At 47.6% G+C, this 23,992-nt stretch overlaps 1 protein-coding gene across 2 annotated transcripts in view; it reads right to left on the reverse strand.

The window, feature by feature from the left end:
* The window catches only part of MYO5B (myosin VB), a 333,083-nt gene that overhangs the window by 190,636 nt on the left and 118,455 nt on the right, over nt 1-23,992 (reverse strand). For both annotated transcript variants that reach the window (XM_055559254.1, XM_055559253.1), the window contains exon 2: nt 4,797-4,907. In XM_055559254.1, coding sequence (XP_055415229.1) covers nt 4,797-4,907 — 111 coding nt within the window. The remainder of the gene's footprint in view (nt 1-4,796; nt 4,908-23,992) is intronic.

Here is a 23,992-nt window from a genome sequence, read left to right on the forward strand (position 1 = left end):
AAGAAAGAATGGGAAAACCAGGAAAACAAAAAGAAAAAAGAAATAAAGTCACTTGCACTAAGAGGCTTTACTGGTACCAGAGGAGTATTCCCCGGTACTCTCAGCTCCGTGGCTTTGCCAGCTGCCCTCACAGCTGACATTTAATCTGCAAGGGGTTTACACAAGCTCTGAGCACTCTCAAGGCGTGTGGTCTGGATGCACCGATGTGTAAGGACGACAGTCCCTGCCTTCTGTGAGGCTGTCACTTCCTGACTGGAAGAACGTGTTTGCCATCTCCTCGAGATAATATCCTGAAACATCCTGTACTGTCCTCAGAGCTGAGCAAGAGAGGCCCTTCCCTGGACTCTGCATCTTAAAGGGCGCCAACAAGACAGATGCACACAGAAGCTTATTAAAGAACACGTGGAACCTCTGTCATTTGGGATCAGTGTTCAGGGCTCACACCGTGAGAGCTACAACCTTCAACACATACTCTTGTGACAAACAAGAGTATCAGACCCAGGGGCACCTCTTGTCCTGTGTCCTCGAAATAAGACAAAATGTGTTTAGGCACCTTGAAGGGTCATGGGCTATAAGGTCACGATGTCAGAGACAGACAATGCCTCGGGTGGCAAGAGGAACTGGGCAACAAAGACATCTAAATACAAGGAAGACAAATTAGCTCGTTAATCCTACCTCCAGATAGCACAAACACAAAAAACCAACCAAACAAAAAAACCTCACATAATGAAACAGCGTTTCCCTGTTGGGCCAAATATCCAATTCCTTGCTTCTCTGTCTATTCTAATCATGGCTCCAGAGGCGCTCACAAATTAGCACAGTATGTACAACCACTGCTAACCTGACACATGAGGAACGCTTTGCAATACTGAACAAGTCACAGTCCTCCTAAATCTGCGCATATGTGGGTATAGGCATGGCAAGCCTAAGGGAAGACAGCGGTTCTTTCCACTGGCAACTAGACAGAGATGGAACAGTAGACTTGCATGTATCTTACTTGTAACATACTAAACGCTTTGTTTTTCAAGAGTCAGAAATGCCAGATTTACCTAAATAATTCTTATAAAACATGCTTCTGATATTTAAACAGATGTAGGCTACATCCCTACTCTTGTCCTGGCCTCACAAACATTAGCGGGCTTGGACATGCAGAGATGCAGGGAGAGCACGCTGGTGTTCTTATAGCTCACGTCACCCCACCTTCCTCTCATTCACGAACATGCCAGGTCCTCACACACTAGGAGTAAATAGCTCTGGATGCTGGATATACATTCAGGTGGAAAAACAGAATTTAAACACGAAACCATGGCAACAGGGGGAGAGTTTTCCCTGCCAGTAGAGGGCAGGGGCTGAGCAGTTTGTAGAGGAGGTGGGGGCAGGAGAGAGAAGGTTGGCTGGGCACAGGTCCACGCCACACCAAGAATGAGGAAGTTGTACATATCACCAAGATCTGCATACACTGAGGGGCTTTCTCCAGTCTCAACAGAGTACCACACCAAGGGTTGCAACACTTAGATACCTTGCATCCCCTCACAGCTGTGCAGAAAAAGGATGGTCCTTTCAGCTTAAGGGGCTTCCCTGGTGGCTCAGACAGCAAAGCATCTGCCTGCAATACGGGAGACTCGGGTTCAGTCCCTGGGTTGGGAAGATCCCCTGGAGAAGGAAAATAGCAACCCACTCCAGTATTCTTGCCTGGAAAATCCCATGGACAGAGGAGCCTGGTGGGCTATAGTCCATGGGGTCGCAGAGAGTCGGACACGGCTGAGCGACTTCACTTTCTTTCTTTTTCCGCTTAAGAAGTTTCCCATCTTCACATTGGCATCAGAAGAAAACATCTTACTTTGTGCGAAGTTAAACAAGCCAGAGATGAAAGGACAAGTGTCCCACGGCCCCACTTCTGTGGGGTACCTAGAAAAATCCAACTCGGAGACAGAAAGTGCAATAGGGATGACCACGGACTGCAGCGAGACGGGGCAGAGGGAGTCGGTACTCAATGGGTACAGTTTCAGTTTTGCAAGATGAAGAGTTCTGGAGAGGGATAGTGGAGATGGCAGTGCCACAGTGGGTAAGCATTTCATGGCACTGAAAACAGGTGACATGGTGAGCTCTATGTTTTGTATATTTTACCCAAATAAATAAATAAGCAGGCATGCAAGAGGGAAAAAGAAACATCTTAGAGGAACTGTGGGGTCAGGGAGCAGAGTACATGAGTTGCTTACTGCTAAGGTAGAAGCCCAGTGGTTATGAACATTATTGTTTTTGAAGAGAACTAGTTTATTTTCATCCTTTGCTGCTGCAGTTAAACCCACACCACCAGACTTCAGATGGAGAAGCTGGGGTGGGGAAAGAGACTCTGGGGTGCAGTTTCTGGCCAGCTTGGTGCATCAAGGATGCTTTCAGCTACAGAGGAAATTCTTCAAACCTTCGGAGTCTAGCCATCTAACTTCTGCGCTCCTGGCTCAGGTCCGCAGCTCAGTTGAGTCGCTCCTAATGACAGCTCAGAGCCAGCAGTGGACAGACCACAGCCTGCAAGCCACCTGGACAGAGTCTGACGTCCAGAGCCCATTATTTCTCCAGAGCTGCTCATCTCCAGCCCTAGGCATCTCTTCTGATTACAGCTGACAGTCGTAATGGAGCAGTGGAGGGGGCAGGGGAGGGGTCCTGGGCAGCTGCCAGGATTAGTCACGCCAGGCAGAATTCACTCTCAGCTGAGGAAGCGGGCATCTGCTCTGTTTTAGCAATATGGCAGTTCGGCACCCCCCTCCCTCCGTAGGACTCTCAAAAAACACCCACCCACTTACAAAATCAACTGAAACGAAATCAGCTGGAATGGAAGATATGCCATTCACGTGGGTGAACTAATTTTATTTTGTTTGGGGTGTGGGGTGGGAAGTTATTCAACATGATAAACATGATTCCATCTGTCGGGAATTTTGCTTCTCACCTCAAAACCAGGAGGAGGCTGGTGAGGTCTGCCTGCAAGGAAGGGGAAAGGGAGGCGGGCACGCTTTGGTGTAAACACTTCCTAACAAATCGACCAACTCACTGTCCCGGTTTTACCCAGCGATGCACTCAAAGTTGATAGAAAGAGAAGTTAGGAAGGGAAAGGTGTTCAACCTCCCCACTAATCAGTGAGTTAATCACCAACCACTGTGGGTACATGTGACCAGAGAAGACAAGGTCCTTTTCTGAAGCAGGTCATTACTACCTAGAGAGACAAGAGCAAAGAACTTGAAAGCAGGTAAAACAGGAAGATGGTAAGTGATCAGAGGCTGAGTGACGGGGGACCAGCTTTCAGCGCTCCCACAGCTCAGAGGCAGGCAGGGACCACCCGAGCCCCAGCCTCCTCTCCAAGCAAGGCCTGCTCTGCAGCCCCTCAGATCTGACCCTGCCCAAGGCCAAAGCTTGAGTTCTTCTGGCCACTTGATTCCAAGTCTGTTTGTTTCCCAGTCTCCCCCTTGTAAACGCTGCACCCCTGACCTGCCTCCTTAGCCTCGAGCCCGTCTGTCCCCTTCTCTGGTGGCTTCCGGATGCACTGGCCTCCCTCCCTTCCAGACAACCAAAGGAGACACACTGAGGCCTTGGGGCTCTGGCGACAACTCCTGCCTGGGCCACTCCCCTTGGCCCTCTGCAGCCTGAGTCTCCAATGCCGGCTCCCTTCCACGCCCCCCCGCCCCCGCCGACACCCCCGCCTCTGCCTGCTCCCTCCTCACTTTCCTCCCTGGCCTCGTCCACTGCCTCTGTGCCTACTGCACCTGCCAGGGCTCTTTCCCATGTTTCTGTGTTCACGTCCTCTGCACCCTCTAGCACTGAGCTCCCCTCAATGGCAGAGTCACAACCGATCACCCATAACCCCCCCCTGACCAGCACTGGCAAGTCTTCAAATAACTGTGACATGCACACATCACAGGAGGAGTAATGACATGAAGCTCATGAAGTGGAAAATGGAATCAGACCTTCTAGAAGAAATAGGATTTCCTGGTGATTGCCTCGTCTTTATTTGAGCAAAACGATCTGAAAATCAACTAATTAAAAGACTCACTGGAGCTACTACCAGTGCTTGCATGCCGGGCATGACTCCTATGTATCGCCACATAGTAACTCATTTTATTCTTATGTGCATCCTAGGCAACTCCATGTCACAGAAAAAGTAACAGGCATATAAAAATTGCTAACTGACACAAGGGCACAAAGCTAGCAAGGACCGAGCCAGGATCCCGGCCCAGGCAGGCTGGATCCAGAGCCAGTGGTCCAACCACTGGACCAGGCACTAGCTCTCAGGGTAAGTGGCTCCCCCCTCACCTCCCATCAGTGCCTCATTCCCACGGAGGGAAGCCTCCTGCGTCCGCCACCCCACTGGGAAGATTCTCCTCTCAGCCACCTGGGATCTCTCAGCTGGGCACGTGTGTGTACTGTGCCACCCATTCAGCAGCTGCATGGTTTAGACCTTCACATACGTCACCATCTCTAGTCAGTTCATGAAACTCTTTGCAACCCTATGGACTGTAGCCAGTCTTCTCTGTCCATGCGATTCTCCCGGCAAGAACACTGGAGTGGGTAGTATTCTTGCTTGGAGAATTCCATGGACACAAGAGCCTGGCGGCTACGATCCACAGAGTCACAAAGAGTCGGACACGACTGAAGTGACTTGGCCTGCACATACGGCACCATCTACAGCAACAAAAAGGACCCCGGGAGCTCAGATGCGCCACCGTGCAGGACACACTCGAGCTACAGTGTAGCGTCCACCCCTGTCCAGTGGAGCCTGGCGCACCCACACTCTGGGCTATACTCACAGTTTCATCTTCCAGTCGGAGCTGGAGGCTCTTGTCCCCCTCCTTGTAGTCCTTGGTTAATTCAGCAGAGCGCCACACCTCATCAGGGTCAGGGATCCAGACCCTTGTGTACTGAAAGAGTAAAACAAAAGAAGCTTAGACGACAAGACAAGCTTCCAGGTGTGCTCTCTACCAGGGACCCTCAGGAGAACATTTAAAGCCATCTCCACACATTTTCCTCCTTTCTCATCTCAAGATACAAGGTGATCCCATACCAGGACGACAGACAAATGATAACTCACTGGATTGGTAACAGAAGACACCTTCAAGATCCTATGAGAATATTACAGATCAATAAAATTCTAATTCTAGCAGGGAATGCCAAGCCTACAGTTTGTTCTATCCAGAGTTTAGTTTGTTCTACCCAGAGTTTTACACCATCTCAAAAGGTGCTACAAAATATCTATGTCAGAGGGAGCACCTAGTGACCTGCAAATAAAAGCATAAAATGACACGTGCAAAACCCAACAAGATAGTGTAGCAAGTCCTCAGAGCCTGGGAATCTCTGCTTTAGTATTTTGCATTCAGGGTCAAAGCTATTTTCCTGCAGAGGTGAAAGAAAGTGGTCAGCAAATTGAAACTGTGTTAATATATTCCTGAGTTGTCAGCAACCTCATTTTAGCTGTGCATTCTTTAAACCACAAACATATCCCCAAATCTCACCCATCCTCCCCCAGCCACCGCCTGCATTGGGGATCCGCAAGGTCATTAAGCTGCCCAGATACAGGCGGGGAAGAATGCAGCCAGTCCCTGCGAGTGGGAGGCACTGTCAATGTCACTCGGGGGCCCTGGCCCTGACCGCACATTAGAGTCACCTGGGAGCCTTGGAAAGACCAGGTCTGGGCCCACCTCAGGCCCTGCAGTCCAAGTCTGAGGGGAACTGAAAGCTCCAAGGTGAGAGTGAAGTGCAGCCGGGAGAAGCAGGGTCTGCCGCACCGGACGGCAGCCTTTGGATCTCCCAGTGACATCACCTTCGGCAACACACGCCTGCCATCTGTCAGACACATCTCTCAGTATTTGCCTCACCGGCATGTGATTTCCACGGGGCCTGTTTGGTTGAGAAGCTGTGTGCATGAGTACACACCCTCCCTCCATATATATATATATATCTCCATCCTATATATCAGATCAGTCGCTCAGTCGTGTCTGACTCTTTGTGACCCCATGAATCACAGCACACCAGGCCTCCCTATCCATCACCAACAACCGGAGTTCACTCAGACTCACGTCCATCGAGTCAGTGATGCCATCCAGCCATCTCATCCTCTGTCATCCCCTTCTCCTCCTGCCCCCAATCCCTCCCAGCATCAGAGTCTTTTCCAATGAGTCAACTCTTCGCATGAGGTGGCCAAAGTACTGGAGTTTCAGCTTTAGCATCATTCCTTCCAAAGAAATCCCAGGGCTGATCTTCAGAATGGACTGATTGGATCTCCTTGCAGTCCAAGGGACTCTCAAGAGTCTTCTCCAACACCACAGTTCAGAAGCATCAATTCTTCGGCACTCAGCTTTCTTCACAGTCCAACTCTCACATCCATACATGACCACAGGAAAAACCATAGCCTTGACTAGGCAAAGTAATGTCTCTGCTTTTGAATATGCTATCTAGGTTGGTCATAACTTTCCTTCCAAGGAGTAAGCGTCTTTTAATTTCATGGCTGCGGTCACCATCTGTAGTGATTTTGGAGCCCAGAAAAATAAAGTCTGACACAGTTTCCACTGTTTCCCCATCTATTTCCCACGAAGTGGTGGGACCGGATGCCATGACCTTTGTTTTCTGAATGTTGAGCTTTAAGCCAACTTTTTCACTCTCCACTTTCACTTTCATCAAGAAGCTTTTGAGTTCCTCTTCACTTTCTGCCATAAGGGTGGTGTCATCTGCATATCTGAGGTGATTGATATTTCTCCCGGCAATCTTGATTCCAGCTTGTGTTTCTTCCAGTCCAGCGTTTCTCATGATGTACTCTGCATATAAGTTAAATAAACTTATATATATATATCCATCATATATATATATATATATATATAGGAGATGCAAGAGATATAGCTTCAGTCCCTGGGTCAGGAAGATCCCCTGGAGGAGGAAATGGCAACCCACTCCAGTATTCTTGCCTGGAGAATCCTATGGACAGAGGAGCCTAGCAGGCTACAGTCCATGGGATCACAACGAGTCGGACATGACTGAGCATGCACACACACACACACACACACACGTGTGCACGTGTGTGTGTATACATATGTATGTATATATATATGTCTGACATATATATATATGTGTGTGTGTGTGTGTATGTCACAGGATATTTTTAGCAAACCTGAAATAATAGCTCTTAAGACCAAGGACCAGCCAGAATGTGTGCCTGGGTCAGCATCACCCACCTCCCTCATGGACAGACAGCAAAGCTCCCTGTGGGCACTCGGGTGCTGACTTGATTTGGGTCCTGCTTTTTTTTTTTTTAATACAGCATTCTTCTCCAGGTGATCACTGACCTTTTGAAAAAGCAAGCCCCAGCCTCTGCTACACTTGTCTATAATTCACTATCAAGGAGTGAAAGTCTTGAGGCAAGAAACTCAGAATACACAGTTAATAGGAAAGCAAACCACCAGTTTGTATCACTGATACCCCAGCTCTGGGTACAAAGCCAAAGCTGTCCTTTGGCTTTTATAATGAATCAAGTTCACAGAATCTTCTCTCCACCTCCGAACCTGGCCTAGAGCAAGATATTACTGTACCTTTAGAGGAATATACTACAGAGCTTTATAACATCTGAGTGCTATGGAATAAGACACGAAGAAAACTGAGGTATCTGCCATCAACATTTCTCTTCCCTCGGGGGTTCTAACTTACCTCGTCCTCTGCCATTTAAGCCTGCCATCCATCCAGCTGCAGGGACCTGTAAGTTCCTGTCCCCCAGCTTCAGGACTTCCCTGAGCCCCGCTACAGCCCCCGTCCCTGAGTGAGGCTGCCAGGATGTCCCCTCCAGTAGGAGGCGGGGGCAGCACACCCCAAAGGCTCTAACTCACAGCTTAGTCTCCACTCAGTGTAAAACAGCCCTGGGAGAGGCTGAAGATAAAGTGACAAACGACAGGAGGGGGCAAATGCTGCCAGAGAGCGAGTGGCGGTGATGAGCTGTGGACATGGTCGAGCTGGGTGATGGACTGGAAGCCACAGCCCGCACGGGGCTCCTCTACCTTAACCCTGCTGTCCATGTGCCTCACACAGGACAGTGCACCGTGCGCAGCGGCGGGGACCCTCACTGCCTGGCCCTTCTGCTGTTTAGTTCTTACTCTGGGAGGGTCCGCTTACCTTTCCACTTCCATAAATCTTCTCTAAGTAGAAGGGAAACACCTGGTAGGCGGACAATTGTCGTTTACATTTTCCGATACCCACAGAATCTTCGACTGAGCATCGAAGAATTGATGCTTTTTTATTGTGGGGTTGGAGAAGACTCTTGAGAATCCCTTGGACTGCAAGGAGATCAAACCAGTCCATCCTAAAGGAAATCAATCCTGAATATTCATTGGAAGGACTGATGCTGAAGTTCCAATACTTGGGCCACGTGATGTAAAGAGCTGACTCATTGGAAAAGACCCTGATGTGGGAATGATTGAAGACAAAAGGAGAAGGCGGCAACAGAGGATAAGATGGTCAGAGAGCATCACCGACCCCATGGACATGAATGTGAGCAAACTTCAGGAAACAGTGGAGGACAGAGAAGCCTGGTGTCCATGGGGTCACAGAGTTGGATACAACTTAGCAACTGAAGAACAGCAACAACAGAAGCTAACACAGCATCAGGGGCATAAGGGGACCCTAACAATGCTTCAGCTCCTTGCTACTCCAAGGGAGGACCTCAGCCGCACCACTGCCTGGGAGCTTGTCAGAGATGCATAATCTCACACCCAGGGCTAAGAATAGGCTCATCCAGGACCTGCTGCTCTCTCCCTGCCTATGACCTCAGTCTTCCCTGCCTTGGTACACAGGCCAGACTACAGCCTGGGCCGAATGCAGTGTGCCAACTGTTTGTATATAGCCCATGAGTTAAGAATGGTCTTTAAGTGGTATGGCTGGGGGGGGGGGGGGGGGGGGATAAAAAGAATCATAATCACATGCTAACACGTGAAAACTGTGTGTCAGATTCTGGTGTCCATAAAGTTTTATTGGAACACGACACAGTCTACTTAATGCTGCCCGTGGCTGCTTCCCCATATCAGTGACGGCTGTGCCACAGGCCCTACGGCCCCAAAACCTAACTTATTTGCTCTCTGGCCCTTTGCAGAAAAGGTTCACTGCCCCCGACCTTTGAACACACCGTTTCCTCAGCCTAGAATGTCCCTTCCCCCCTGTCCACGTGGGCAGAGTCCAAGCTCCAGCGCTGTCTCCCCACTGAATCCTTCCTTCTCTGTGCCTGCAGAGGCAGCCCTTCCCAATGCTGGGCTGCAGCAACCAGCGCTTCTTGCATCAACCTTTTTTATGCTTTTGCAATTGTTTTCTTTCACGTCAGTTTCCTCTTACTACTTCAAGGTCCCTCAGATACACCATCAGGCATCTTTGTATCCCTAGCATGTAGGAGATGCTCTGGAAATGTCTACTGAGATGGGAATCGGTGGAGAGACTTGAGTGGACAGACATGTGGGATCTAAAAACAGTACAAATGAGTGTCTTTGCAAAACAGAGATAGACTCACAAACACAGAAAACAAACTTACAGTTCCCAATGGGGAATGAGGGGAGGGATAAACTGGGAGGCTCAGATTTGCAGATGCACTGCCATATATAAAATAAACAAGGATTTACTGTGTAGCACAGAGTGCAAGACTCAATATCTTGTAATAAACTATAATGGAAAAATTGAAAAACAACATACATATAGACACATATATATAATCAAGTCACTTTGTTATACACCTGAAACTAAGATGTTACTGTAAATTAACTACACTTCAATTTAAAATAAAAGGCCTTGAGGGAAGAAGACAGATGAGATCTGAGCTGTGGAGATGGAAAGAATTTGTCAGGGAAGGGTTTCCTTTGCAGTAGTGAAAAGGTTTGGTAACTGGATAGACAAGCTGGTTGCACAACATCGTGAATGTACCAAATGCTACTGGACTGTTCACTTAACAGTTAATCTTGTGTGATATGAATTTCACCCTAATTTAAACAACAAAAGCGGTTTGGGTCGCACATGGTGCAAACAGCATCCTGTACCCCTCTCTCCTGACAGGGGTACTCGCTTCTCACCTCTGGGAAAGCAGTAACATCAAATATCTTCTCTTAACAGAAAGCCATCATTTCTATGAGCCAGATAGAAACTTCCTAGAACCAAGCTTCTGTGCTGCCTTTTCATTTTTTTCTCACCTTCAAGGAATTCCTTCCAACAAATCCGACCTCTACAGCTTTCCTGGAGGCAGCAGATTGTAGGGAAGACAAGCGCCCTCACCTAGCCCAATTACAGGACTACTCCATTTGTCACTATGCTGTTTGAACAATGCTTAATTCCATCATATCAAAGTAAACAAAATAACGTCTGACCTAGTTGTTAAAGAAAAACTGCTTTTTCTTTTGGAAAGAGCCCTGTGTATTATCCGGAGAAGGCAGATGCTCCGTGAAATGAAATGCATTAGTACCTAGAACATGTGCTCCAAGCCCAAGTTCATTCCCCCATCTCTGCAGGCCGCACAGAGGCAGCTCCCTCACCCTGGAGGGACTGGCTGCCTCCGAAAACTGTGTTCAACCCTGGTCACACAGAAGAATCACCTGGGGAGCTTTTAGCGCATCTCCAGCTAGGCAGCCCCTCAGGCTAATTACATCACACTCCGGAGGGGGGCAACCAGGCAGTGATTTTTAAAGCTCCCCAGATGCGCCCCGTGTGCAGGCAGGCCTGAAAAACCAGTAGTCCTTGGAGTTTGCTTTGGTAACTGATATGCAGGGCTGAACAGACCCCCACGTACCCAGAGGCCTCTCCCCACTGGCCTGTGGTTGAACGTGAAATTTCAGCCTGAGGATTCTTCACCCTGAGCGAAAGCACCATCTGCAGAAAGCCCCAGCAAAAATGTGAATACAGTACAGACAGGAGTATGGTATTTACCCACCAATTATCATGCAGTGCAGTCCTGAAACAGTCTGGTGTCATTTAGGGGCTTTCTGAAGAGCTCCAGTACCACAGTCCTCTGTGTCTCAGTGCAGAAAAGAATTCAGTGCGAGACAAAGTGATACAAAAGCGATTCGTCAGAAGAGGACGCTTGTGAGGCTTACGAGCAGGGTTGCGGGGTGGGTGGGCAGTGAAGGGGTGTCATGCCCTGAGAACTTAGTGGGCTATCAAAGGAAGAGTGGGGAGGTGGAGAACTTCTCTGTCTCTCTTGAGTAAAGTCATGCTTCCATCATCAGCTCCTCCTCCAGGTTGAGCAGGGGAGTTTTCTTGTCCCTACATGGTCAAGCTCAGAGGTAAAGAACCTGCCTGCCAGTACAGGAGATGCGAGTTTGATCCCTGGGTCGAGAAGATCCCCTGGAGAAAGAAATGGCAACCCACTCCAGTATGCTTGTCTGGAAAATTCCATGGATAGAGGAGCCTGCTGGGCTATATATAGTCCATGGAGTCACAAAGAGTCAGAAATGACTTAGTGACTAAACAGCAGCAGCAACATGGTCAAGCTAGTCCCACGATTTTTCTTCAATGTGTGCAAAGAGCGTGTCCTAGGGATCCTTAGCTGACTGGGCTCACTGGGCACGCTGTAGGTCCCATGCCGCCACTGTGTTAGTGTTTGGGGGCATGTCCCGGGCTTCTGTTGCATGGTTCTGTTGCTAAGTGAGCCTGCTTGGTTTTGTGGTTAAGCAGACCTGCTTTCCTGGAGTAATCATTAACTTACAGGGTCTCTCATATTTTTTCTACTTACAGTCCCCTAGTGGGATTAACTATTGAATCACCTGCTTTATCCCTTGACTCTGTCCCTATCAGTATTGTGCTTAAGTGTGCAGGCTCCAGAGCTAGACAGCCTGCCTAAGAATTCCAGCCACCACTCATTAGCGTGGGTGAGGTGATGAACGGGCCCGAGCCTTGGCTTTCTCAGCTGTACAACGTGGGTAAACATTGGCCCTACCTCATGAAGCATCCTAAGAATGAGAGGAGACCCCACAGTATGGACATGGTAAGCATTAAGCAGTAGTGACAATGGGGAGGCACTGAGCCATCTAGCAGGCAGGATCCTCATGGGATTCCACAGGCGATTAGGGGAAGGAAACCAACCCAAGGTGTTCCATGTTACTAGGAACCTTTAGGTGCCCCGCAAATCATCACACATAGGTGACCTTCAAATCAGTAACTGGGTCTAGACTACTTCAGCCTCAAAACCTGAGAGGAGTGATTCTCAACGCTGGCTGACATTAAAGAATTACCTGCAGGTCTTAAAAAAAACAAACAATGCCCACGTCCCACACTTGAATAATTAAGATTAAGTCTGAGGGTAGGGCCCAAGCACTGTACTTTATTTTTTTAAAAAGCTTTCTAAGTGATGCACATGCCATCAGAGTTAAATTCACTGTTTCAGAGTGAGCCTCAGAGCCAAAGTGGACTTGAGGGAAAAGAGAATAGGAACACTGAAAACACTCGCCCCACAGAATTATCAACAATGCCACCTCCATAATCTTACACTAATAGAAGTCATTTAATCATTTCATCCTCGTTTAAAAAAAAATAAGATGAGTAAGGCTAGCACTAATATTTCATAATGAAGAAACTTGAGGGTAAAATATACTGGACAATTTATCAAAGTTCACAGTGAAAGAGCTGAGTTCAGGGCAGAACCCGAGAGAAGGTCTCAGACTCTAAGTCCTCCTCTGTCTCCACTCCCCAGCCCCCTCACCAACCCCCCATTCCTCCCACCCTGAAGGAGTACTGGCTGTTTTATAGCAGCCCAGGTCCCACTGAGTATGTATTTTGTACAAAGTGTCTTATAATTACACATGAAGAAAATGCAAATACCCATTCATAATGACATGCCAAGTGAAACCACTAGGCAATCTTAGAGTTAAGAATCAGACCGAAGTGCTGGCCACAATGTGGTCTTGACTAGAAGCAAAGCAGTCTGGGCACAGACTCCTGGGGATGGATGAGAGGGGACCCCAAGCCTAACCTGGGGATTGATCAGATAAACTGCCTGTCCATTTCTACCGTGTTTAGAGGACAAAGAGCAGGCACACTGCTGGCTTTATTCACGGCTGTACCCCAGCACTGATGTGATGTCACGGTTAGCAGGCACTTAAACCTCGGCTCTATGATTGGAAGAGGGGCTCTGGTTGTGGGTGGGAAGGGGAGTCCTTTTGATAAAACAGAGAAACTGGGCAACAGATTTACTCAGGGTGTGATTTTGTTCTAGAACTCATTAGATAAGATGCAAGATCAAGTTGGTCAACTTCCATCCCTCGAGGAGCACAGAAGCCTCCCTATTTCTCCATAGAGGACCAGTCAGAGACCCAGCCCAGAGAGGTGCTTCCCCGCCCTGAAGTGAGTCAGCGGACAGGCCGAGGGTGTCAAGGGAAAACACAGAAGTGAAAAGGCAGGGAGGTGAGACCTGGGACTCAGATGCCGCCCAAGGCAGGAAGGCTCACACACAGCTAAAGGGCAGCAGGTTGCTCCCCCAAGCTCGCCTGGAACCCACATCCAGCTACATGGTGCAGGAGGGCAGGCTGAGAACCACGGTGCCAAGAGACTACAAAACCCTCTAGGCCACAAACACGTGTCTCTCGTTTAAAAATGGGGCTATTCACAGCTCAGTTCTTTAGTGAGGTCAGGAAGACACCTAAATGCTTCTCCAAATGTCACAAGTGATGTCCTCTGTGGGTGCAGGTGTCCATTTTGAAACTTCTCTTGCTAAAGCAACAGTTCTCGGAGGGGGAGGAGAGACCACACACTTCCCTGAGCCAATGTCTTCATTTCAGCACCATCGCAAGAGCAGTTTCCCCAGTGGCGTGGAGCTTGGCAGGGGACTGCCACGTTGTAGCAACTATGACGATATCTTACCCCAGTGCCCTTGTAGCAGGAAGTGGGTCACACTTCGTTCTTTTGCATCTGAAGAGTCCGGAGGACAAAGACTGGGCCTTTTGCCCCATCTGAGCAGAACCTCCCACAATCCTCTGTATGTCTATTGAAGTTTGAAGATCATGTTCATGGACCCAGACAAGAACTGCACCCTGAACCCAGTGGTGATGATTAGTCCCCCAAATCTGGGGTCTGAACTCAGAGCATCCCTATCAGTATGTCGCTGGACATCTTCCCTTCCCATTGGCTGGGCTCCCCCGATGGGAGACAGGCGAGCAGGAGGAGAAGCTGCAGGTACCAAGTATTATTATTAGCCTCAACCCCCATCACAGGCCCAGTTTCTTCATCTGTAAAGTAGAGAAATACCTTCTGTATTACAGTTGCCATTGAGATTAAATGAAATCGTGTACATGGAACATTTAGCACAGCACGGTGGATATTGTCACTGTGGCAGGAATTTGGGCCCTGGGATGGAGACACAGAGAGCTCCCTGTGGAGAGTACAGACACGCCAAGTAATCAATCCCAGCAGAACACGTGCACAGGCTTCTCACTGCGGTGGCTTCTCCTGTTGCCAAGCACAGGCTCTAGGGCACGCGGGCTTCAGTAGTTGTGGTGCAGGGGCTTAGTTGCTGCACTTCCCGGGCTCCAGAGCACAGGCTCAACAGTTGTGGCGCCTGGGCCTGGTCACTCTGAGGCTTGGGATCCTCCCAGGCCAGGGATCGAACCTGTGTCTCCTGCATTGGCAGGTGGACTCTTTACCGCTCAGCCACCAGGGAGCCTGGCAAGCTGCTTTTGTAAGCCTGCAATGTTAAATCTATTTAACCTGCTACTAAAGGAACCACAAAAGATGTACTCAAAGCTCGTACATTTCACGCAGCTAAATACATGTCTGAATCCTATCAAGAAGCTAAAACTTTTTTGGAATTTCACTTCCAGTAACCTGACTACAGCTCCTGGACTGTGGACTCTCCCTGTACAGGGCAATTTAGTATGTGATTAAACAGTCCATAGTCATATTACAAATCTTTAAGTCATTTAAGACAGTTCTCCGGAGCACCCTATCTTCACTTCCACCTAAGCTCTTTGAAACACCTCAACGTTTAAAATCCGTGTATGAAGCCATCATTGGGCAGTTGTTTTCCTCTTTCCAGCAGGTACCTACTCCTGACTCCACAATCGAAGACTTCTATATTGTTTTCCCCAAAGAAAACAGTCTATAATGTTTGCACTCACCACAATGCTTATTAGCAAGTCACAGTCCTAGAAATACTCACCAAGGCAAAGTACGTTTGCTTCCATTTTATAAAAAATTTAAACCCTGTTCCATTAGTAGATTGCTTCAAGCAATCAAAACCAGCACTGACTAAAGGCATTACCCCTAAGCTAGCTTCTGCAAACAGAACTTCACTGATCAAAAGGAAGTAACTGAGAATGTGTTAGGAAACCACTCTTTTCTGAAGAAAACTTCTGCTCTTGCTTTGTCTTTAAGAGATCATCTATCTTAGAATTTAAATACCTTATATACTCATATTCGGGACTCCAGCCGGCTCCCAGTCTTCCTTCCCCAGGATAAAGCATGTTGCCCTTCCCATCACCTGTATTTAAACACTTCATCTTTGAGGCTAATTCAGTAAATATTCTTCACCTGGGACATGTCCCCCATAAGCTACAAGGCCCCCCGACCAGAACACAGACTCTATTCATTCATCCACCAGTATTTACGGAACACCTGCCACATGACAGGCACTGTGTGAGGTGCTGGGACAAAGAGAAACAGACGTGTCCCTATCTTCAAGGACATTAGACCATATTATGCAATTAGTCTACTGCAATAGTCCTAACTGCTTGGACAGCACAGACATTCACAGCATGTGGCTGTGTGACCTAACTTTGTCTGAGTCATTGGGAAAGGCTTCGTCGAAAGAGCAAGATTCAAACTGAATCCTAGATGGACAAGGAGTTGGCTAGGCATACTGAGGAGGGAGGGGTGTTCCAGGATGAGAGTTTATCTGTGTGACAAGCCCGGAGCAGGAAGGAATAGTGCTCGCCGGAGGGCAAAAGATGGCCAATCTGGGTGGGACACAGGACAGGAGGAAAGAACTCAAAATGATGCTGGGGAGAGATGCAGGAGGGGCTGGGGAGCCTCACTTAGATTTTGTGTATTATCCTGGACTGCCAGGGATGTGTCTCTCTCTCTCTTTCTTTTAATATTAAAGAAGATGTAGGGCTTCCCCTATGGCTCAGCGGTAAAGAATCTGCCTGCAAGGCTGGAGCCACAGGAGATATGGGTTCAATCCCTGGGCCAGGAAGATCCCCTGGAGGAGAGCATGGCAACCCACTCCAGTATTCCTGCCTGGAGAATCCTACGGACAGAGGAGCCTGGTGGGTTCTTGGTCCTTGGGGTCACAAAGAGCTGGACATGACTGAAGCAACTTAGCATACACACACTCACACACAAAGATCTAGGTGTCACACATAAGAGGGAAGAAGAAACAGAAGGAGGACTAGACACATGGACTAGATCAGGTCAATATGAGCAGGAAGTCTCTCATTTGTTTATTTTTGCTTGTTTCCCTCACCTAAAGAGACATATCAAAAAAAAAAAAAAATATATATATATATATATATATATATTGCTAAGACCAATCTCCAGGAATGTACTATGTTTTCTTCCAAAAGTTTTATGGTTTCAGGTCTTTGATTTATGTCTTTAACCCATTTGGAATTTATTTTTGTGCATGGTATGACACCAAAATAAAAAACTTTTGCACAGAGAAGAAAACTATCAACAAAGTGAAAAAGCCACGTACTGAATAGAAGAAAACATTTGCACACAATATATCCAATAAGGCAGAGGTCTCAACCTCCAGGATCTAGTGTCTGATGATCTGAGCTGAAGCTGCTATAATAATAGAAATAAAGTGCAAATAAATGTAATGCACTAGAATCATCCTGAGACCACCCCACGCCATAGTCCACGGGAAAACTGTCTTCCACAAAGCCAGTCCCTGGTGCCAAAAAGGTTGGGGAATCACTGCAATAAAGTATTAATATCCAAAATATACCAAGAACTCATACAACTCAACATCAGAAAAGCAACCAAGTTAAAACATGGGCAGAGGGTCTAAATAGTCATTTTCCCAAGGAGGACATACAGATGAATGACGGGCACATGAAAAGATGCTCAGCATCATTGACCTTTGAGGAAACGTGAACCAAAGCCACAGTGAGGTATCACCTCACATCTGTCAAAATGGCTATCATCAAAAGAGACAAGAAATAGCAAATGCTGTCAACAACTTACAAAGAAGAACTCCACGTGTGCTACAGTGGGAATGTAAACTGGGGCAGGCACTGTGGAAAACAGTGGACATGCCTCAAAAAATTAAAAACAAGATTACCATATGATCCAGCAGTTCTACTCCTGGGTATCTATCCAAAGAAAATGAAAACACTAATTCAAAAAGGTAAGTGAGCCCCTCTGTTCACTGCAGCAGTGCTTACAATAGTCAGGACACAGAAGCATCCTAAGGGCCTCCAACAGATGAATGGATAAAGAAAATATGCTGTATATATAAATACACACACACACACAATGAAATCTCACTCAGCCACAAAAAGAACGAAATCTTGCCATCTGCAACAAGATGGGTGGACCTAAAGAACATTATGCTAAATAAGACACAGAAAGACCAACACTGTATGATTTCACTTATATGTGGAATCTAAAAAACAAAGCATATGAACAAACAAAACAAAAATAGCATTATAGACACAAAGAACAAACAGGTGGTTACCAGAGGGGAAGGGATGGGGGCAGGGGAGGAAAGAAACAGGTGAGGGAGATTAAGAGACATAAACTTCCAGGTGCAAAATAAATGAGTCACAGGAATGAAATGTACAATGTGGAGACTAGTCAATAACTGTAATATCTTTGTATAGTGACAGACTGTATCTACACTTATTGCTGATCATTTTGAAATGTATAGAAATATGGAATCACTATATTATATGACAGGAACTAACAGTGTTGCAGGTCAATCACACTTCAGAAACAAATTCATAGAAAATTTAGAGATTAGATTTGTGGTTACCGGAGCAGGGGGAGTTGAGGGGAGAGGGAGTTGAATGAAGGCAGTCACCCAGCAGGAACTTTCAGTTAGAAGTCCTAGAGATATAATGTACAACATAACACTGCTGTATGCTACATATGAAAGTTGTTAATACAGTAAAACCTAAGAGTTCTCAGCACAAGAAAAAAAGTTTTCTACATCTTTGATTTTGTGTCTATGAGATGATGGATGTTCATCAAACTTATTGTGATAATCACTTCATGATGTATGTAAGTCAAAGGATTATGCTGTATACCCTAAACTCATACAGTGCTGTATGGCAACTATATCTCAATAATAACTGGAAGAAAAAGGGAGATATACAAGGAAAAAGAATCCTCCACATGGGAATGTAGTTAAATCTGCCAATGTGCATGCTCCCAGGCCTTTCTCTCTGTTCTCAGGTGAGCACCCACGATAAGCACAGAATCCACATCCTGTGTGGATGGCAACTCTAGAACTCCATGAACATTTGATGAACTCCAGATAAGCTGTCCTTGAAATTCTACCCCTGGGTGTTCCTATTACTTCACTCACTCAGTACTTCCTCACTCCATCCTGCTAAACTGCTGTGTCCACCATACTCTTTTTTAGTGATACACTTATTCAGCTTTTGAATCTTCTTTCTTCGTGTTTTATTTTATTCCATTCTCAACCACACTTCCCAGCCTATTCACTATATTTTGCCATGCGGAGTTTATTTGGAGTTTCAGAGAGCTGAGTGGAAAAGTCTGACACTAAGGATGAAGAGAGGCTGTTCAATCTGGTATATTAGCAAATAGGTGCAGTAATAGCATCTGAAGTTCTTAGACCTCAGAAATTGAGGCACGAGGGAAAAACTGTTCCAGAACCAGCACATGCACACTGAGTAGCAGCCAGGAAACTGACTGATTTTAGAGCCGGGAAACTGTCGGTTTCTGCTGTTTAAGTCACCATTAACCAAAGCCCGGAAAGTGATGCCTTTGCTTTCCACCCTTTGCTTTCCTCTTGGTGCTGAGACGAATCACTGGTCGGCCACCATCAATAACGCATCCTGCCTATTTAGAACTGAATCACTCTTCAGAGGGTTCTATCCGCTGTTAACATCAAACAAATCTGCTGTCGAATAGCCAGCGAGTCTCTCGCATGATCCAACTCATGTCCTCTAGGTCGAAGGATTGCATTTTAGGGACCAATTTGAATGTAGTATATTTTATACTAAAATGTCACTTCTGGTCCAGTCAAAAAGTGAGTGCAGCTTGAAAGAATTGCTGACCTGGCCCTGTGTGTTACTAACCAGAGAAGACATAGGAGACTTTTAAAAAAGGAGCCAAGGACAGATGTGCCGTGAAATGCCCCCTTTATATGCGCTATTCTTAGTGGTAATGAGTGGAAATGGTTCGTTTCAAGTTTCAAATGAAAGAATATGGGCCATCTTCTCAATCCAAAACTCTTCCCTGCCCCCCTGTCACGAAAAACAATTTGAGGAGCAGGTATGAGATGACCAAGGGAGTGGTCCTTCTTGCTCAAGCTGCACATGGGCGCTCTATTGCTGGAGCTGATTTTGGATGTACAAGTGGAAGCCTTTGCCTGCTGCCACCTCAACTCACCTGAGCGGCCTTAATACACCGTCAGGTGAGCGGCACTGCTTCACAAGGCTGTTGCTGAGAGCCTGCTGCTATTAATAGCCCACGGGGGAGGGTGGCAAAGAAGTGCTCCACTCCTGCCGGCGCTCGGCTCCGTACCAAGTAAACCGCAAGCGTGTTCTAGAAAAGTTATATATACAACTTTTTTGAAGTGGAAACCTTTTCATTCTAGAGTCACTTAGAAACTCGGAGGCAACGTGAGTGAGTCTCATCCTTCAGCAAAATTCTCACTTGGATGCAAATGTCTTACATGATAGAAAACCAGTAAGCGTTTGGCAAAAGCTTTAGAGGATGAATGGTTGGTTGAAATAGGTGTGCACCCCTACCGTAACAGGTACGCATCCCAGGTCTTAAAGCAGGTACACATGCGAGGTGCTCAATCATCCAGGTTCTGGACAAAGCCTGAGTCACACTGTATTCTTTCCAGTATCACTTAGGGATTAAAATGGGGATGTATCCCAGGTCTAAATCTCTAGTCCATCCCAGTAGCTCCAATCACTCCCTGGTTCCAGGCCTTCCTGGAGACCCAGCCCAGCATAGAGGGGGCCTGGGGAAACGTCACAACTGGAAACTACCAAACCTCAAACAAGGTGAGTGATGCAAGCAGTCCTCACCTTAAATGAAGTGCAAGTGTACAAAAGGAGAGAAAAGCCATCACCCTGGTTCTGGACGCAAGCGGAGTCATACTTGTTCTTCCCAAGACAACCCAGAGCACAGAGCTGGGAACGTCCAGCAAAAGGCACTTGCATCTGACGTGGACACTGTGTTGGTCTGGGAGGCAGGGTACCCAGGGGCCCGGGCCTCCCTCAGCAACCAAACAGCAAAACCTTCTTGGACAAGTCATTCAAATTCTCCAGGCCTTGTTTTTTTCAATATGTAGGTTGAACGTAAAAAGTACCAAACACTATGCTTGCACTTATCATTCCCTCACCTTCCTGCTTCCCAGTAGAGGGCTGCTTTCGGTAAAAATCGTTTCATAGCAACCTCCAATGCAGGAGATGTGTTCAATCCCTGGGTTGAAACTATACCCTGGAGGAGAAAATGGCAACCCACTCCAGTATTCTTGCCTGGAATATCCCATGGACAGAGGAGCCTGGTGGGCTACAGTCCATTGGGCCGCAGAGCTGGACACCGTTAGTGATTAAACCACCACCACCACCAATACATCCAGGGAAACATCATGGTTTGTGGTTCAACAGAAAGGCCTTCCTCTGATCACGGAGACTACAGGAGCCCATCAGTTCAATGCTTTGTCTGTTTTTAGATAACTAAAGTTCTCTCCTTATTTAGCGAAGGAGGCAAACAAGGCCCCCAGAAAAGTCAGTGCCCAGCCCTAGAGCACACTGCTCTCCAGGGTTGTGTCCTAAGAACCAATAGGCAACCAACAGGTGGAACATGAAAAGTTTCCTGGTAAAAGATAATCACGAGATTTTTAAAACAGACCACTTACTCACTAGCCCTTCCCTCCCCTGCTGTATTCACCAGCTGCCTCTGTTTAACACAGAACCTTCAGATTTTGGTTGACGCTTAGCTCGAGAGTCTGTTTTACTGCTGATAGAAGGATGAAGAACAGCATCATGTTATAACAGAGTTCCACTGTGGACAGCTGAGACGTTAATCACCAAAAGGCCAGCAACCGTCTCCCTGCCAAACGCCAACATCCCGTCTCCCATTGAAGGGCTTCAGGAGCTTCATGGAGTCCGGCCTCAGCCTCCATGAGTCCACAGCTGGCCGAGGCATCCGCGATCTCCTCCCCCGCCTTCGTGTCCTGCGTGAGCTCCAGCCCACTGCCCTCACTCCTGAGCATGTGCATCGAGAAACGACTGTGCATGTGGACAGTGCCCTGCTGCTCTCAAAAGGCTTCCACAAGTGTGAAGTCTTAGAATTCCACGAGAGAGGCACGCGGGTGGCCTAGACACATTCCACAGCTGAAGCACACTGAGATCCAGGGATGTTAAGGGACTTGGCCAACTCAGGCCCCTGAACAAGAACTGACCCATCCACAGGGCTGATTCCCAGCCAGGGCTCCTTCCACCCTCCAAGCTGTTCCCAATGTTCGAAGCTTAAGTAAGGAATCCCAATTCAGGCTCAATGCCGTTTGTTCAGGCGCCTAGGACAGGCCAGGCACGGCTGACAGCTCCCTTGATCCAGCTCATCCTCTTAATTCCGGCTCTGCTGCCTCAGTTCAGGACCTCCAACTTTCATGCGAAATATTACAATCTACTGTTAACTAGTCTGCAATGATCTAGCCCGAAATCTCAACAGTGCCAAAGTTGAGAACGCTTGTTCTAGAGTTATCATCCGTTTTATAAATAATCATCTATCTTATTTGGCTGTGTCCGATCTTCGTTGCAACTTGCGGGCTCTTAAGCTCTTGCGGCTCAGTAGCTGCCGCCATAGGCTTAGCTGCCCTGTGGCGTATGGGAGCTTAGTTCCCTGACCCGGGACTGAACCTGTGTCTCCTGCATTGCAAGGCAGATTCTTAACCACTGGACCAGCAGGGAAGTCCCTTGAGTTATCATCCTTAAAAAAGATACCCTTCACCCCTCATGAAACCATTCCCCTGCTTGAAAATGTTCATGCTGTTTACAGGATAAAGTTCATATTCAGATGGTTCACAATCTGGGCCCACACCCCTGACCCTCCCCCACACCATTTCCGCACTCCAGCCTCACTAACCTTGCGTTTCCAAATACTTCCAGAGCTTTAATGTCTGTGTGCCTTTGCTCTGCCTTTTCCTCCGCCTCAAACGTCTTCCTCCTTTCCCCCACCCTCCCCACTGCTGTTCGCCTTTAAGGTCCGGCTTAAATTTTAACTCTTCTGGTTGAGTCTTTTTTGCTCCTTTGACCTGAGTGTGGTTCCCTCTCTCCCTTTAACTGTACTACATTCACCTGCATAGATGTTTCTTTTCCCTCCAGAGTAGGAATAAAACGTCATTTATCTTCTTTGCTAGCCACATAGGATACAGGACCTGGAAGCTATTTCAGCGCGTGCTGGATGAACGGACGGACCTGAGCATTGTAGCTGCCTGCTTCTCACAGCAAGAAACTAGAGCCTCTCCCCCACCAGAAACGCTAAATATAGTCCTATCTCAAAGACTTCAGCTCAGGGCCGTGGCCAGCCTGAGCACATCTGGGCAGGAACGACTCTGTCTCGAATCCCAGCGCGGAGGTCTAATGACACCGTATGTCTCTTGGTAGCGTTAGCACAGCCGCAGGTCCTGCAACTTCTTAGGTCTTATCTGCCAGAACTCCTGCTTCTGTGGGAATTTCTCAGCCCTGCAGGTTAGAAAACTCTGATGCAATGAGTGTGTCAAAGAAACACACCCCTCTGTGTTTCTCTAAAGATAAAGGGAAGAACGCCAAGAGCAGGATCCTTAGCACAGGTCTCCCCGCTGCAGGGGAGTGCCCAAGGGACATTCCATGAAGTCCCAGACTCCCGAACCCTGTCTGTTAACAAAGGACAGATCAACAGCTGATGTCTGGAACACACTGCATCACACAGGCTACCGATCCATCCTCCACCACAAGGAACCAGCAATCCCTACCAGGCTAGGTCTAAAGGGAAAGAGAAGTAACTAGAAGTCATCCAGGTCCCTGTGGAACCACCCTACCCTGTTAATTCTACGGAGACTCCCTTCAAAACCTCTCTGTAGGCTCCGGAAAACACCTGCTCAGTTCTGCAGGAGCAGATGCAATGAAGAAAGGGTGTGCTGCGGCCGCCCCAGGCAAAATACGGTGCCCACACAGGCTGTAGCTCCTATAACCAGAAACCATTAATAAAGGAAAGAAGGGTAGCTAGTGCCTGGCATTTGCCCGTGTCCTGGGAGAAAAGAGGAAAGCAGCCACAGTCCAGCAAGGCTCTTCCAAGCTTCGGGGACTCAGCCCAAAGTCTGTGGAGCATCGTAAATGAGTGGGAGCGCCACACAGTGGACGTAGGCAACGACCGTGAACAGTGAACGACCTGCTGTTCAGGGAGTGTGGACTGAGAGGAGGCTGGAAATGGGAACTGGTGGTCAGAAGACGGGTCCCAGTCCTGTCACTAACTGCTGTGTGACCCTGGACAAGCCGAGTGCCCCCCATCTCCAGGAAGGCCCACTTCTGCCTCAGTTTTCTCGTTTGTAATGGTGACTGCAGCCATGATATTAAAAGACGCTTGCTCCTTGGAAGAAAAGCTATGACCAACCTAGATAGCACATTAAAAAGCAGAGACATTACTTTGCTGACAAAGGTCCATCTAGTCAAAGCTATGGTTTTTCCAGTAGTCATGTATGGATGTGAGAGTTGGACTGTAAAGAAAGCTGAGCAGTAAAGAATTGATACTTTTGAACTGTGGTGTTGGAGGAGACTCTTGAGAGTCCCTTGGACTGCAAGGAGATCAAACCAGT

Source organism: Bubalus kerabau, chromosome 21 (assembly GCF_029407905.1).
Source record: "Bubalus kerabau isolate K-KA32 ecotype Philippines breed swamp buffalo chromosome 21, PCC_UOA_SB_1v2, whole genome shotgun sequence".
NCBI lineage: Eukaryota > Metazoa > Chordata > Mammalia > Artiodactyla > Bovidae > Bubalus > Bubalus kerabau.